The sequence below is a fragment of the Vipera ursinii genome, assembly GCF_947247035.1.
Source record: "Vipera ursinii genome assembly, chromosome: 2".
Lineage (NCBI taxonomy): Eukaryota > Metazoa > Chordata > Lepidosauria > Squamata > Viperidae > Vipera > Vipera ursinii.
The window spans coordinates 171,311,276-171,327,911 of record NC_139513.1 but is presented as its reverse complement, the minus strand read 5'-3'; the positions used below and the strand labels follow the sequence as shown (position 1 = coordinate 171,327,911).

At 43.5% G+C, this 16,636-nt stretch overlaps 1 protein-coding gene across 2 annotated transcripts in view; it reads right to left on the bottom strand.

Annotated features, from left to right (window-relative positions):
* Positions 1-15,647, bottom strand: part of BCAP31 (B cell receptor associated protein 31) — a 55,524-nt gene extending 39,877 nt beyond the window's left edge. For both annotated transcript variants that reach the window (XM_083353064.1, XM_083353065.1), the window contains exons 1-4: positions 15,573-15,647; positions 10,287-10,444; positions 8,871-8,971; positions 4,008-4,155 (exon numbers count right to left, since the gene is read on the bottom strand). In XM_083353064.1, the coding sequence (XP_083209190.1) occupies positions 4,008-4,155; positions 8,871-8,971; positions 10,287-10,381 (344 nt within the window). In that variant the 5' untranslated portion in view covers positions 10,382-10,444; positions 15,573-15,647. The remainder of the gene's footprint in view (positions 1-4,007; positions 4,156-8,870; positions 8,972-10,286; positions 10,445-15,572) is intronic.
* Positions 15,648-16,636: the final 989 nt, after the last annotated feature.

Here is a 16,636-nt window from a genome sequence, read left to right as displayed (position 1 = left end):
GTGAAGAGGATGTGTAGTGTCCCGGACAATCTTGCGGACCCTGCTCAAGCAATGCTTATTATTTATTTATTTATTTATTTATTTATTTATTTATTTATTTATTTATTTATTTATTTACTTTAATTCCATTTATATCTCGCCCTTCTCCGAAGACTCAGGGCAGCTTACAAACTTAGCAGTAGCCTTAATTCTATGTATATGCCTGCTTATTAGGGCTTTCACACACACCCCCAAGCGGCATTATTACAAAGTCAGCTTAATTGCCCCCAACAATCTGGGTCCTCATTTTACCTACCTCGGAAGGATGGAAGGCTGAGTCAACCTTGAGTCAATCTTATGTGCTATGTCATGGATTGAAGGGAGGGAACTGCCATAATCTTATCTGCCAACCTCACCACTCTCTGCACTGCCTTCCTGTCTGAAGCAGTGATGCTTCTAAACCAGACAGTAACACTCTTGAGCGTCCTTCTATAGAAAGGGAAGAGGTACTTTTCTCATGCGACGCAGAAAATGCAGGCGCTGCTGTGCCCGCTTCACCAGTGTCTTGCTGTTGAGCGACCAAACATAAATATGGCAATTCCACTCACTTTTACTTTTAAAATAGTAGTGTTTCTAATATTTCCCAATCTCACGTACTAAAAAAAATCCAATAGTAGCGTCTTAAAAGCTTTTGTGCCTACACCCAAGGTTTTCAGACTACATACTAAAGAACTCCAGAAAAAAAATAACTATGCACCGGTAGTCCTCAACGTATGACCTCAATGGGGACCAGGACATCTGTCACTAAGCAAGGCAGTTAAATGAGCACTCATTTTAATGATCTTTTTTTGCTATAGTTGTTAGGCGAATCACCATGGTCATTAAGCGAATCATGCAGTCATTAAGAGAATCCATCTTCCCACATCAACTTTGTCAGCAGCTGTCTGGGAAGGTCACAAAGGGCAAGCCACGTGCCCCAGGGAAGCTACAATTGTAAATAGATATCACATACCAACTGCCAAAATTTTGATCACATGACCACGGAGATGCTGCAACAGTCATTAAGTGAAGGGTGGGAGGTCACTCTTTCAGGGCCACTGTAGTTTCAAAACAGTCACTCAACAAATAATCATAAGTCAAGGACTATCTATAGGGATCCATTCGCCTCTGGTTTATTTTTCACGCAACCTAAATATGCACCAATACTAGAAATTCATCTGAACTAAAAAAAAAGTACAATTCCAGGACTATGTGCATTAATTATTGCAATATGTCCAAAAAAGAATGATAAAGAGAGATGGCGTCATATTAAAATTAAAAGTTATAGGAAAGTCTTACCATGATTGGCAGCAGGCTTCCATGCTATCAGAAGGGCTCTCATGACCGAATGTACTATTTGAAACATTATTTAGAATTCCCCAAGCGTGACCGCTAAGCAACCAATCATAAACTGAAGACTATTTGCACAGCAAATTTAATGGCAAAGATATTTTAAGTGTTTATAATCTGATTTACTCTGCAGTAATTCTTTATTTATATCCCACCTTTTTTTATAAGTAACTCAATGCAGGGAATATACACAATACCTCTTCCTACTCTTATTTTCCCCACAATAACCGGCCTATGAGCTGAGCTGGACTCAAGAGTGACTGGTCCAAGATCACCCAATCAGCCCCAGAATATGCAATACATAATTTTAAAAACAACAACAACTGCCTCCTACTGCATAATGTTCCATGAAACTGCAAATTTAACTCAGCACAAAGAAGTAGGCCAGTAGCGTTCCAACGAGACTTTGGCATCAGCCTTACATAAGGGGCCGGCAATCTTTTTGCTGTCAGGTACAGTAATCCACTCTTTTAGAATTATTTTTGAAACCCAAGGTAACATTCCATGGTCCTGCAAAGAAACGGGTTTGGAAAAACACCAGCACCCCTCCTTTCATTTGTTCCCTGAATCTTGCGAGCAGCTCACCCCTCGCCTTCAAGCTACTCTCTACACAAGGCATTAGAGCAGGGGTGTCAAACTGCCAGCCCACGGGCCAGATGCGTCATGCCGAAACCACGCCCACCCCATTCCCGGCAATAGGGGGGAAAAAAGTCACAATACGTCGCGACACGTCACATGATGTTGCGAGTTTGACACCCCTGGATTAGAGGGACCACCTCCAACAGAGACCCCTGTATGGACGCAATAAACGTTCTGTCCATGTTTCAGATGGTCCAATTCCAAATCAAGTGTGTATATTTTAAATCCTTTGAAACGTAGAATGAATGAATCAATTCCGAGTATGGACCGAACCATAGTTGGCTTTGGCAAAATTTATTTGGGGAAGTAAGAATAGGAATAGGATAATGCTAAAACGGCAGCAGCAGCTGAAGGGAAGAAGGGAATGAAGATACTGGGAAGAGCGGGTGAATGGAGGGGGATGTGCTTGGCAGCTGGGAGCCTGTTCCAGACAGCCGGGACCAAAGCAATAAAGAACAGGTGCAAAGGCCATAGATGGACAGCAGACGAGAGAAGACGAGAGAAGGATGGGCTGGGAAGACTGGGCGTGCTGGCGGAATATACGTGCTGATGGGGAGAAGAGAAAGAAGACAATGCAAAGATGTCTTCTGGGTGTTGTGATTCAGGGTCAGCCTGTGGGTTCGGCAGTTGGGTCGGACGATTCAGAGGAGGAGGAGGGGGGTGTTGGAGAGCTTGCTGAGAATAATATTGAGGCTCCGCAGAGCCCTCAGCCAGGCCCCTCCCACCTGGTTACGATGCAGACCCAGCTGTGTGAGCCTGACAGCGTGGATGAAGATGACCCACAGCTGGCCCTGTTCAAGGATGCCCGACGCAGGAGGCAGTCAATCAGGAGTAAAGAGGAAGGCAATGGGGCACCTCGGAAGGAGGCAGAGAGAAGCCACGCCCTGAACTGTTTAAAAGGGGAATGCGTGGGAGGGCTGGTTTGCTGAAGGCAACCGTTTGAATAGCTCGTTTCGTGGTTCGTGTCTTGTTTTTGCTCTGTTTGCTTTTGTGTCCATAAATTTGGCAGGCTTAGTTCCAGTCTCTTGCCTTCTTGTAAAAGAGGTTGTCCCTGCCTTATCTGCAGGGCTGGTAGTAGGCTGGTACAAAACACTGGGTTAGGACAACAGGCCATGCTAGGAGAACAGCAACAATGCAAGCTGCAGCTAAGGTGGAACATGATGGGGATATACTGTCCTGGAAACTACTGAGCAAAGGAGAGAAAGGGGGTAGATGTCCATTAGCCTTGACCTACTTGCTCTTAACATTTCTCTGGGACCTTCTAGATCAGGGCTCTTCAAACTTGGCTCTTTTATGACTTATGGACTTCAACTCCCAGAATTCTTCAGCCAGCATGCCTGGCTGAGGAATTCTGGGAGCTGAGGTCCACAAGTCATAAAAGGGCCAAGTTTGAAGACCCGTTCTAGATTTTGTTTCGTGCAAAACATGGAACAACCCCATTTTGAGTTCTGTTTCTGCCACATGACAACCAATCCAAAGTGGTTCAGCAGAACTGCCAAAGCGCAATGGTTTGCTAGCAGTTTCCCATTTGTGCATATTCCTAAAACCAGATGGCTTTCCCGTGAACCTCTTTCTATCCTCTGGAAGAACAAGAATTCCAAATAAGGTTTCTTTGGCAGCCTTCACGAATAGCCAAGTCACCTGAGATCAATAGGATTTATAGCATCTGCAGGACTGCAGGTCAAATAAAATGGTTCTCTGACCCTACTAAAAAGACAGTCCGAGGAATGAATGATAGATAACTAGATGTGATGTAGCGTTATTCGCTGCATGTTTTATAGCTGTGTTATTCCCAATGCTGTTCCAATTCCTCCCTGCTAAATGCTTTGCTACCGCCACCCAAATTAATCCAGTTCCTTCAATCTGGTCTACTTTAATGTGTCGGACATTAGCAACCACTAGCTAGAATGCTGGCTGGGTGATGATGGCCCCAAATATCTGGGAACTGCAAGGTTGTGAAATGAACTAATTATTCAACAGTGCTCCTTTCTGGTACTCACAAGGCCATCAGTAACGAAAAGCCAGCAATGTACAGGTTTCTTTGGGCCCGGAAGAGCTTCATATGAAAATGCTCCACTGCCCCAGGATTGTTCTGCAGGTTCACTTTCTCTGTCACATCATCGTATTTCCGGATCTCACGAATGGCATCTGCAAGTTATCGAGAAACAATCAAAGCTCTGAATACTTAAGATTCATTTGCAAATTCCAGCCAGCTTGTAAAAGTACAGCCCAACATCCCTTGTGGCTTTTATATTTGTTTTTTTTTCATTTTATTAATTATAAACACTACAAAACAGGGTTCCCAACAGATCCAGTTCACCAGCAGCGCAGATATAGTTCAAACATGTTTCTAAGTTACTGTAGTGGGGATCCACTATCCAATGGAACTGAGATGCAGAGGTCTGCTGATGCTAAACTACTAGCATTTACTCCAAAATACTTGCTCCTATCTCTTGCTGCCAAGAAAGTAATCTCAGTAGCGAGGCAGACTAGTTGCTGTTACTGCCACTTTTTATTACTCTTCGACTGTAAGTCACAGTTAAGAACAAAATTATATTATTTCTAATTGCTGGTTAGTTTTCTGAATTGAGACAGAACCTCACGGCCTTCCTGCAGAGATCGCCTCGCGCCCTTCTGCAAGCGGGCACTATTCTCGCAATCCTTAAAGGGGAGCCTCCTCAAAAGGGAATCTCCTAAAGGACTGCAAGAATAACACCTGCCTTCAGAATGTGGCAAAGCGGCCTCTGGAAAAAGCCATGTCTCACTCTGGCTGGGTGCATCTGTCAAAAGCGGCAGAAAAAAGAGAAAGGTTGTGCACTCTGGGTCCTGGAGCCATCCGAGGGCTCCCATGTATGGCTGAGCAAGAGGTAGGCTAAAGCAGGGGTCCCCGACACCCGGCCTGTGGACCAGTACCGGGCCCCAGCATGCTAGCAACCGGGCCACACAAACAAACAAAGCCCCATCCGCAGGATGCAGGCAGCACACAAAGCCATAGCCCCTCCGGTCCACGGAAAAACACCTCTCCACAGAACCGGTCCCTGGTGCCCAAAAAAGTTGGGGACCTCTGGGCTAAAGGGTCCAGGGTTGTACCAGCTCCACACATGCCAGTAAGCCCCTGGAGCTGGCTAGCCCATAGCAGTTTCCGCATACCGGAGTCTCTGACTCTTCCCTGCCCTCCAAGGAAATTTGCCACTCTATTGAACAACTGCAACTGCATGACCCAGAACCAGGACTGCAGTTGTTGAATGAAATAGCCATATGACATCTCGCTTAATTTTTTAATTTTTTTTAAAAATTCCATTTATATCCCGCCCTTCTCTGAAGACTCAGGGCGGCTTACATGCTTAGCAGTAGCCTTCATTCTATGTATATGCCTGCTTATTAGGGCTTTCACACACACCCACCCAAGCGGCATTATTACAAAGTCAGCTTAATTGCCCCCAACAATCTGACCACCTCACTCAGCGACAAAGAGATTCCAGGGGCAACTGTGGTCTTAAGTCGAGGACTACCTGTACTGCAGCAAGTCGTTATCCTCGTGAAATTTTGAAGGAAGATGAAACTCAGTTACTACTTCAACCTTTATTGTGCGTTGGCATTATCTTAGGGTTCTGTTTAGTACTGAGCAGCATACTACTGGCTGCTGCGCTTTCTTCTTTCACTTTCAAGAGATCCCTCAAGTCTTCCTCATTTCTAACCTTCCGGGCAGCGGCAGCAGCAACAGATCTGAGGCAGTTTTTTTTTCCCCAGCAATCCTATTTCTATTTTTTTCTAGATTTTCTCATATTATATTTTGCACGTAATTAAATAATCGAGCTTGGAACGCTCCAATTCTGAACCGTTTAGTCATTCTGTATTTCATTCTAGTTGCTCCTTCCTGGTCATGAAGTAAATTCTTCAATAAGCAGATGGGGTGGCTCAATACAGGTGGTCCTCAACTTACAACGGTTCATTTAGTGACCGTTTAAAGTTACAATGGCACTGAATAAAGTGACTTATGGCTGTTTTTCACACTTACAACTTTGGTAGCATCCCCATGATCGTGTGATCAAAATTCAGATGCTTGGCAACTGGCTCACACTTATGACCGTTGCTGTGTCCCAAGGTCATGTGATCATCTTTTGCAAACTTGACAAGCAAAATCAAAGGGGAAGCCAGATTCACTTAACCACCTTGTTACTAATTTACCAACTGTGGCAAGAAAGGTCATAAAATAGGACAAGTCTCACTTAACCAATGTCTCACTTAACAACAGAAATTTTGGGCTCAATTTTCGTAAGTCGAGGACTACCTGTATATCTGAGGAACCGTCTCACCCCAATGGGACTAGCCTGCTCCACTCGAGACAGTGGAAGTGGCCTGCTACGGATCCTGTCTCCTAAGGAATTCCAGTGGGCGGGATCAGGACCTTTGTGGCCCTGTGCCTGTGGAACACTCTACCACTGGAAGCGAGGACTGATCTCATCCTTTTGGTCTTTCTGTAGGGTATTAAAACTTGGGTTTGCTGCCTGACTTGGGCGGGGGGGGGCTCCCTACTGGAGGTGGTTGATGGGATAAGAAGACCTCATCCCTGTGCCATCCATCTCTTGATTTTTTGCATAATTTTAATATTTTATTTATTTTCCTACTTGTCTTTTTATAATTTGTTAAAAGTTGCCTTATAGGGGAGATGGGCAGCATAAAAAAATTAACAAAAAATAAAAATAATAAAATACTCATGTTTTTAAGAGTTAGCTATCCATAATCAAAGCCAAAAGCAAACATAAATAAGCTGACTTTGTAAAAATGCTGCTGGGGGGGGGGAAAGCCCTAATAAGCAGGTATATACATAGAATGAAGGCTATTGCTAAGCACATTGATTTGTGCTTCTTAGATTGTAAGCCGCCCGGAGTCTTCGGAGAAGGGCGGGATAAATGGGATTAAAATAAAAAAATAAAAATGAATATCCTTGCTTTTTCATTATCCATTGGATATGAGTGATTTGCTCTTTGGTACTCTGCTATTTCTGAATCCACCTTGTACCTCTTGGTACATGTTGCATGTACTGTTGAAGTACAAAGTACAAAACCTTCAGCATTATTTTAGATCTGAGAGAAGTGAAATTGTTCAAGAGTTGTTAAAGCTACTTCTTCTTCAATATTGGAATAAAAACTGATTGTTTCTAGATTCTTGCCGCTGCTTGTGTTTCCTATGGCTGCTTACAAACTACACAAATGATTTTATAAGATTTTAAACAGTATGTTGCTGGTATTTAATCATTTAGGAGCAACATTCTAACTTCACTTCCCAAACTGCCAGTTCAGCAACCAAACCTTAATACATATCCTTGATTTGGAGGTATTTTTGTAGAGTTTTTCATATATCTGCACAAGTCTTTCTTTAGTAGATCTTTGGCTTGCCTTTTCTCAGCCCATCTTTGCATAAAAGGTCCTTTGATTTATGTAAGACGCTTAAATAATTCTTTTGTCCTTCCCATTCAATTTATCCTCAATTCATTTGTGTTGTTTATTTAGATGTACCATTTTTGGTCTTTGCAACTCAGTAGTTGGGCAAATTCTCCTCTGTCATCCTTTGCCCTTTGTTTTCTTTCTGTTCCCAACTTATCATCACATAGTCTGTGTGTCTTATTTGTTTTTTTTTGCATGTGGTATATTTTTGTCTCATCTTTAAAGATATCACACATTTCACCCAGAAATCTTCTGTAGAAGAGCTCTTCAACTGCTATTTCATTCTGCCTGCAATTAGTGCAGGTTCGCATCCCACCAGGCTCAAGGTTGACTCAGCCTTCCATCCTTCGGAGGTAGGTAAAATGAGGACCCAGATTGTTGGGGGCAATTAAGCTGACTTTGTAATAATGCCGCTTGGGGGTGTGTGTGAAAGCCCTAATAAGCAGGCATATACATAGAATGAAGGCTACTGCTAAGCTTGTAAGCCGCCCTGAGTCTTCAGAGAAGGGCGGGATATAAATGGAATTAAAATAAAATAAAAAATAAAAATTTGCATCTCTGATTGGAGCACAGAGGCTGCTGTCACCAAGTGGTTTGCCTTGGGTTCATTTGAGATCATTTTCCAATGTGAGGCACTGACCTGAGCCCTGACTGTGATCCTCTTTTCCTGAGAGCTATTCCATTTCTTTTGTCCTTTTGTCATCCACAGCAGATGATGCAATGCTTTGGCATTTCAGTCCATTCATTCATGTTCAACTCCTGATGTTTCTGCTCAGAAAACATCAAGTTGAACTTGGTTCATGGATCAGACATTCCAGGTACCAATGGTACATGGGACTCTGGAGCGTCAGACTTTCCTTCTGCTTCTGGATAGATGAGTAGCTTCACATCTTTTCAACCCAGCACCAAAATTAGCCATGCTCACCCTTCTGCTCTTTCTCAGTAGCTGGTTGGGCACCTTCTATCCTGGGGGGCTTATCTTCCAGCACCATGTTGACTTGGGAGCATCCATTTGGTTTCCCTGGCAGAAATCTGGGGCTAAATACTTTCTTCCCCATTCCTTTTTATATTTTCCATAAATACATGCCAGTTGCCAAGCCCCTGAATTTTGACCACATGACCTTAGAAACGCTGCAGTGATCACACGTGTGAAAACTGGTCATAAGTCACTTTTTTCATTGGCGCTGTAACTTCGAACAGTCACTAAATGAATGGTTGTAAGTCAAGGATTACCTGTATGCCAACAGGCACACCTTTATGAATAAGTGATATTAATAATACTGTCAGTAATAATTTTATTTTTATTTTTTTTTATTTTAATTCCATTTATATCCCGCCCTTCTCTGAAGACTCAGGGCGGCTTACAAGCTTAGCAGTAGAATACTGTCAATACCAATTGCATAGACTTCTACTTACCAATAAACAACAAAACAAGGATGATTATAAGTACGACAAAGAAAGTGTTTCCATAAATCACAAGGAGCTTCACCAAACGGGACTTGAAGATTTTCTGCCACCTGTAGAAAAAAAAACTCCAATATTAAGGGGGGTGGGGGGTGGGGAAAATGCACCCGTTGGGCTGCAATGCACGTTACATCATGGCTTAGCAAACGTTTTAGATATTGGGTGCTGCCTCTCAAATAACTAAAAAAAAAATCACTGTAACCTCATGATGATGACAATTATATTGCCAAGGGGGGGAAAAAAGAGCAAAGGAGCAAAGACATAAAGTCAAACATCACCATGCCTGACATACATCAATTCATCATTTCTGACTGTGGTTGTTAAGCAGGGCGTCACATGCTTGCCATTTGCAACCTTCTGCAGCTTCCCTGTTGATTTCGCTTGTTGGAAGATGGGCATGGTGGTGACAAACGGCAGCTGTGTGACCACAGAACACTTAAGGCCGCCATGCACGCATGCCCACTGCCAAGCACCCAGATTGCGATGTCACCAATGGGATGTTGTAATGGCCATAACTTCAAGGACCCAACTGTCTCCTTTTTTTAGTGCGGTTGTGATTTTGACAGGTCACTGAACAAGTGGTTGGCAAGTGAGAATTACTTGCACTGTGCACTGTTTTAAAACTTGTAAGCCATTCACAATCTTTTCTGAATAAATAGAGTTAGTCCTCGACTTATGACCGGTCATTTAGTGACTGTTTAAAAGTCACAACAGATCCCGAAAAAAGTATCCACAACCCAGATTTGAAGTTCCAACAACCCCACCCCCTTGGTCACAAGACCATATTTCGGGTGATTGGCAGTTGGCATGCATGCCTGAATTTATGGCTGTTGGCAGCATAATATAGTCACATAACCAAAAATTTACAGTTTTGCTGGAAACTGGTATGTACTGTACTTCTGCTTTCCAGCAAAAAATCTTCCAGCAAACAAGGATTCGCTTAATGCTTGCTGCAAAAAAAGATCATAAAATCAGGCATGATCATTTGACGATCTACTTAATGACCATAAAACCTTACAATCGTAACTGCAGGCTAATAACTGCGGTCATACATTGAGGACTGCCTGTAGCCTCAGAATCTGAGTAATTAATACAAACTTGAGCAACTCTTTACTTTTAACACAAAAGCATATCCCAGCCTCCTTCGGATTCTTGGCCTTGGTTAAAAATATATTCTCCTGCCTGCTTTGGGGTATTAATTACTCTCACTCATCATCCCAGGTTCCGGAGTCACTCCCTCTGCAATCCTCTGGAAACCAAGGCGAGTCTTGACCTACATTGTGTGGCTTTTGCATTTCTCGGCAGCCTAAGCCATCACGATTCAGGACCCACCCCCATCCCACACTCACCCTAACCCTAGCTCCTCACCTAGTGGCAGAGATAAACGGAATGCAGAGCAGAAACACAAGGAGGACTTCAGCATAGAGAAAAGTGGCCACAGCTGCCCACTGGAGACTCATCATGGAAGTATGGGAAGGAAACGGCTCCAAGAAAAGCTGAGATTCACAGCTAGACAGAACTTTTGGCTGAAAGGAGGGGAGAAAAAGTTTATTAGAATACAAAATACAACACAAAGTGTCATCCAATAATAATCAAAGGGCTTAACTGAAAACCAGTGCCAGAATTCAACAAAGGAAGATGTTTTAAACAAGGCAAACCTGGGTGTCCGAAAAGAGAAGAAACGACCCAGCTAGACTTATGAACCAGAAGGTATCATAGTTCCAAGGCATTCTGCTAGCCCCTCAGGACGAGCTCTACAGCAAGGGTGCCCAACTTTCAACACCTGTGCCCTTCAATTCCCAGAATTCCCCTGCTTTCTGGGAGTTGAAATCCACAAGTCTTGGAAGTTGTCAAGATTGGACACCCTTGCATCTACAGCAGGGGTGTCTTCAAACTTGGCCCTTTTATGACTTGTGGACTTCACCCAGAATTCCTCAGCCAGGCACGCTAGCTGAGGAATTCTGGGAGTTGAAGTCCACAAGTCATAAAAGGGCCAAGTTTGAAGACACCCCTGCTCTACAGCATCACCTCATTTGCACATGTTCAGTGCAAGGTCAGAGCCAACAGAAGAAGGGTGCTTTATTACACCATGCAATAAAAGGAGAGTAGCAGCCCCTTTTTCAGCCAGAAATGGGGTACAAATAACGCTCCAAATCTTCTCAGCAAGCAGTTGGGAGGAGGCGGAAATGAGGAAAAAAGGGTTGAAAATCTGTGACAGATTACAAAGTCTCAGTTCCCACAGAGAGAGGTGCAGTTGCAAACAGAAAGTCTGATGACTGCTCAGACCAGGGGTCTGCAACCTTTCCAACTTTAAGACTTGTGGACTTGAGCTCCCAGAATTCCTCAGCCAGCATAGGCCCCTGGCTCAAACATTCCTCTCAGATTAAGGGCAGAAGAAGCACATACTGTTCCCAGTAAGCCCCCACCCCCCCCAACTGCTCTTTTCCTCTTCAGGAAGCAAGCTCTCCAGGTATCTCTGTGAAGATCAATCTGTCAGCAGATCAAGTTCTTTCTGTAAATCACACGTGACCACGCCTGCCTCTCACCAGGTGGATTCAAATAAGATGCAGAGTGTAACCTAGCTTCAATGCTCCCAGACTCAATACATTCGTTGCTGCTTTATGATGATTATGATGAAATTAAGGAGTTAAAAAAACCTGCCAGATGCTGCTGAACTGCTACTCCCAGCAACCCCTCTGTAAGTACTATCAGTGGAAAAGATTCCTGGGAGATAATAGTTCAGTACTATAGGCGAACTGGTGTGCAGTCCCTAAATTACAGTAATGTCTCTGCCTTTTTTCCTATGGGTTTAAAATAACTACTAAGAATTAAAAGAATTCCAAATACCAACTTAAGAGATAAAAAAGAGGTAGCAGGACGCATGCAAAACAAGTTATGAACTCAAATAAAAAAATAAAGCCTCAGGAAAAAGAAAAGAAATCTTGTGCCATAATGAAAATAACCTGAGGAGGAAGAGTAATCATTTCTTTTGATCCAAGGCAAAACTGTTCACACAGCCTCCTTAAGGTATAACGGTACTTGGCAACCGGTCTGCATTTGCGGTGGTTTGAATCCTCTCACAGTCACATGATCACAATTTATGATGTTTTTGCCAGAAACTTCAGGGTTGCAGCAAAAATGCCCCATAGCAAATAACGGGTTCCACAAAAAAGGTAACAAGATGACCCGCTTCACAATTCTTACTATTTGCAACTATAATGGCCAGGCTTCGCTACAGTCATAAGTTGGGGACTACATGAATAGGATAAGTGTAAGATTTGTGCTTTAAAATTGCTGCTATCCTTCAAGAATTAGGAAAGCAAAAATAGTGTTGCTCCTCAAATGACAAGAATATTTTTTCCGTAGTCAAGAATACAACCTTGAATCCAAAGTGGTTACCCCAAATGTTGTGGCTTGATGTGGGCATAAGTCATCAATTACGTACAATAAATGAAATAAATGAATGAAATGGCAGTTTACTTATATTTCATTAAAAAGTGTTAACTATGTATAAAGGAAGGCATCCAGAAAGTTGGAAAATAAAGAGGGGGAAGTAGGGGGGGGAAGGGGAGGGGGAAGAAGGGAGAATGTAGTTGCCAGATCCAAAAGTGCTTTTTCAAAAGTCTAGTTGCCTTTTGAAAAAGCACCTTTGGGACAACCATGACCTAGATGACAAACATGTAGTTGCCAGACTGCACAGAGCATAAAAGAGGGGAAAAGAAGACAGTCCATGTTAAAAAAAGAAAAAAAAGGGGTGGGGGTGGGGGCAAAAGCCACAAATAGCCCTTATAATGAAGACCTCTTAGAGCAGGGGTGTCAAACTCATCACATCATGTGATGTGTGGTGACTATTGCGACTTTTTTCCACTGCCGGCAATGGGGGAGGGGGCAGTTTGACACCCCTGTCTTAGAGGATTTGTCATTCACATAGTAGCCAACATAATAAACACATTCAGTTTCACAGCAAGCATTCATCAAAAGGCTAGCCACTACCTGTTCTACCTCCCCTCCTACAGGGACTCACATCTACCCCAATATTTTCCTTTTTAATCTGTTAAAGAGTGGGAGAATTCCAAGAAAAACTGAACTAAGTCATTCACTTTGCTATTTTTGAAGAAAACTTAGGGGGCCCACTTAAAGCCCCAAAGCATTCTGGGGGTGGTAGTGAGAATGCTAAAAGAGGCTCACTCTTCTATAGTATTTTAGTTTTCCATTGAATTATCTTTTCAATGTAAATAAGGTGGGAAATTTGATAGGTATCAAGGAAGCTATCTGCAGAATTTTGTACACTTGTGTACTACAACAGAGTCCCAGAATGACCATCTTTTTTATTTGTGCCTAGTGTGTTAGTCTGTCTTCAATGAGTTGAGCATCTTAGGAATGTGAATAACCCATAATCACAAATATTGAAACACAAAACATATTAAAAGGGAATATCTCACTGACAGAACTACATTGTAAAAAAATGAAGAACCAACCATATATTTGTCCCACAAAATTATTTGCACTAATTCACTATTTGTGGATTTACCGGTAGTCATAATCATCATTCATCGTGCATCTAAGGTCCCTTTGTTACTGACCTCATCAAGAAAAAGCTGTCAGCAAAAAAGTAGCAACTTTGCAAAAAAAGAATATAGGATTATTTGCCATCTTTGTACAGGCTAATGGTATTTTTTATTCATTTCATAGCTTGGTTTGAAATGAAAAATTATATGGCTGCTCTGGATTAATTACCAAATCATCTTATATGGGCTTCTGAGCTTGAAACACAAATGCAAGTAGTCCTTGGCTTACAACCAATCACTTAACCCTTCAAAATTACAAGCCTGGAATAGGTGCTTTATGGCCCATAAAGCACTTCTGGCCATAATAAAATATTATGCCCACTGCCGATCACATTACTGTATTTCAAGGGCTTGGCAATCAGCTTGACTTTACAACCAATTGCAGCATCCCACAGCCTTGCGACCATGATTTGCAGCAGTTTTTGATGCTGTCTGGTAAAAAAAACACTCATTTGAAGGAATGGGTTTTCCACTTATGATCATGCATTTGCTTAATTACAGCAGTGACTTGCCTAACAGTCATTGTAAAAATGTTGTAAAATTAGTTCTGGTCATGTGGGTGCCTTACAACCAGAATGCCTTAGGACCCAAAATCTGGTCCAACTGCAGTCATAAGTCAAGGACTACTACATCTGTTATGTCTGTGTTTGTGGGCATATATTTAAACTGGGTTGTAGAACTCAGCTGAATGGCAATTCTCCTATATTTACTATACAGCATGAATGCAACAAGGTCACCAGCATCCATTATCTGATCCTCATGCCACCACAAGTAAATAAGACCAGAGAAATTGGGCTTTTTGAAGTTTGGGGATAGGACTTGGGGCAAAATGGATAGTGATGCTTAAGATTTCATTCCTTAGGTCCCCCAAACCATACACCCTTTGGATTGCAGCTCTTAATTTTAAAAAGCATGTACATAAAACTAAAAACCCCTTTCAAGTAGTAAGTTATGCAGTTTCCAAGAGTTTTGCAAATTGAGCAAGCAGAAAGGGAGATTAAAAAGCACATGACTGCCAGGGACAGCTGAAGCACTGCAACACTTGCACAATTCCACTTAAACATTTGGTGCATCAACAAAATAGAGGGAGAAATTTAAATCGGCCTTTATTCCAGGTTGGGGAGGCCCGCTGTACTTTCTCTCTGCTGCCCACCTACTTTAAGGAAAACCTGAGAAATATTTTTCATCGGTTTCTTAGAAAAACTATTTCAAAGGCCACAGAGATAAGATGACAAGATAAAATCCACTTCTCACACCCCCAGAGATTGGAAGCAAACTCATATTAAAGTTATGTGCTGCCTCCCCCTCCCCCCCACCCCGCCCGCAAACTTTCCAAATAAAGTGAGGAAAGCTATATGCAAACCTCAGGCATCGGCATATCTAATACCTATTTAATTCAATTCCCTAAGATTTTTTTTAACATTATGCCAAGGATGAATTCGCTTTCTCAAGAGCCCCGTGACTGACAGCCAGGAAGAACAAGTCCGACTACCACCCCTTTTGCAATTCCTTCGGAGACGGGCAGGAGGTTGTAACGCTGCAGAACAGGCCCGTGCCTGTTAACACACACACTTTCGCAAATACGCACCCGCTCGGGCTCTATAAGGCCCTATAGAGTGCATCTCCCTCCCGCTCAGATAACCCCATCCTCGTTCGCGCAGCCTCCTCCATATTAATGGCCCCTTACAATATTAGTCCTGCTGCGCCCCGCCCGCCCGCAAATCCTAGACTTTGCAATCGGGAAAGAGGGGTGGGAAAGGTAGGCTGCTTCTATCTAGGACACGAAGAAAGCTGGGGAAAGCAGACTACAGGTAAAACCGAATTACGTCCAGGCGTACTGTGGGAAGACGGCGCAGAAATGTGGGGATTAAAAAGCAAAAAGGTGCTTCGCCCACTCCTTGCAGCCAGGAGAGGCTTTCCCTTCCTCCCACCATCATTCTTTCGAAAGGCAGGGGACAACGCGCCCCGTGGAAGAAAGGCGCCAGAACCAATTTCAAGGCGGGAGCGCCTTCTTTTTTTAACAGCCTTTTGCTTTCTTCCCGAATGACCAGGCTCGCTCGGCGGGAAGGAGGACCCCGATACGTACCAAACAAGCCCCCAAAAACCAGCGCCCGCCTGCGGAAGGCTCAGCCACACGCAGAAATAGAGAACTGCTCGAAGCCCCGCCCCGCCCCCTTTAACCGGGCGTGGCCTGAATGCGCCCTCCGCCCAATCGCGAGCGAGTTTTCTAAAGAGAGGCCCGGGGGGGGGGGGAGGGTAAAGGCCGAGGTTTGCTCCGTCAGGGTCAGAGGCGTGGCCGCGTCGCAGTTTTCGACGTGGCTATTAAAAAATCAGGGGAGGGGAAGCTTCATAAGGACGCACCGCCGTGGCGGGAAGTGTAAAGGAAGTAGCTGGGTTGCAAAGGCGTTGGACTACAGCTCCCATGATGTCTAGAGAGGATGGCTAACAGCCCCGCCTCTCGGGGTTTTAGAGGAATTGCAAGCGTGCGAGGCTCGGATGGCGGGGAGGCGGGGCTTCTTTTGCCCTTGTTTTTCCTAAAAAAGGCTGAGCGAATTAATTCCCTGTTTTCTTTTTCCAGATAAAACTATCCTTTCCATTCTCTCCCTATTTTGTTGGTTGTTTAGGCTCCTCCATTCTTTCCTGTCATCCGTTGCTCCCGTTTCCTTTCTTTAGATCAGAGGTCTTCAAACTTGGCCCTTTTATGACTTGTGGACTTCAATTCCCAGAATTCCTTAGCCAGGCACACGGGCTGAAGAATTCTGGGAGTTGAAGTCCACAAGTCATAAAAGGGCCAAGTTTGAAGACCCCTGCTTTAGATACATTGGGCTTAAAAAGTGCTTTCGGAGAAATGACTGGTACACTTGCCAATTCAAAAGCAGCGTTCGGCTGTAGCTGAATGCACCCTGAGCGTCTCCGTTCTCGTACATATCAGATTGGAGTTAAGAGGGTAAAAGCCTGGTTTTGCTTCATGGCTTTTGCAGCACAAGGTGTGGAGCAAAAGCCATACTGTGTTTTAGTTGACGTTCGGAACTTCTGCATTTTTTGCTCTTAACCGCTAGAAAACCACCAAATTTGACACAAACTGGTTTTTTTTGTTGCGCTCGTGACACGTAGGACAGACAGTATGCAAACTGGAACAGAAAGTAAATT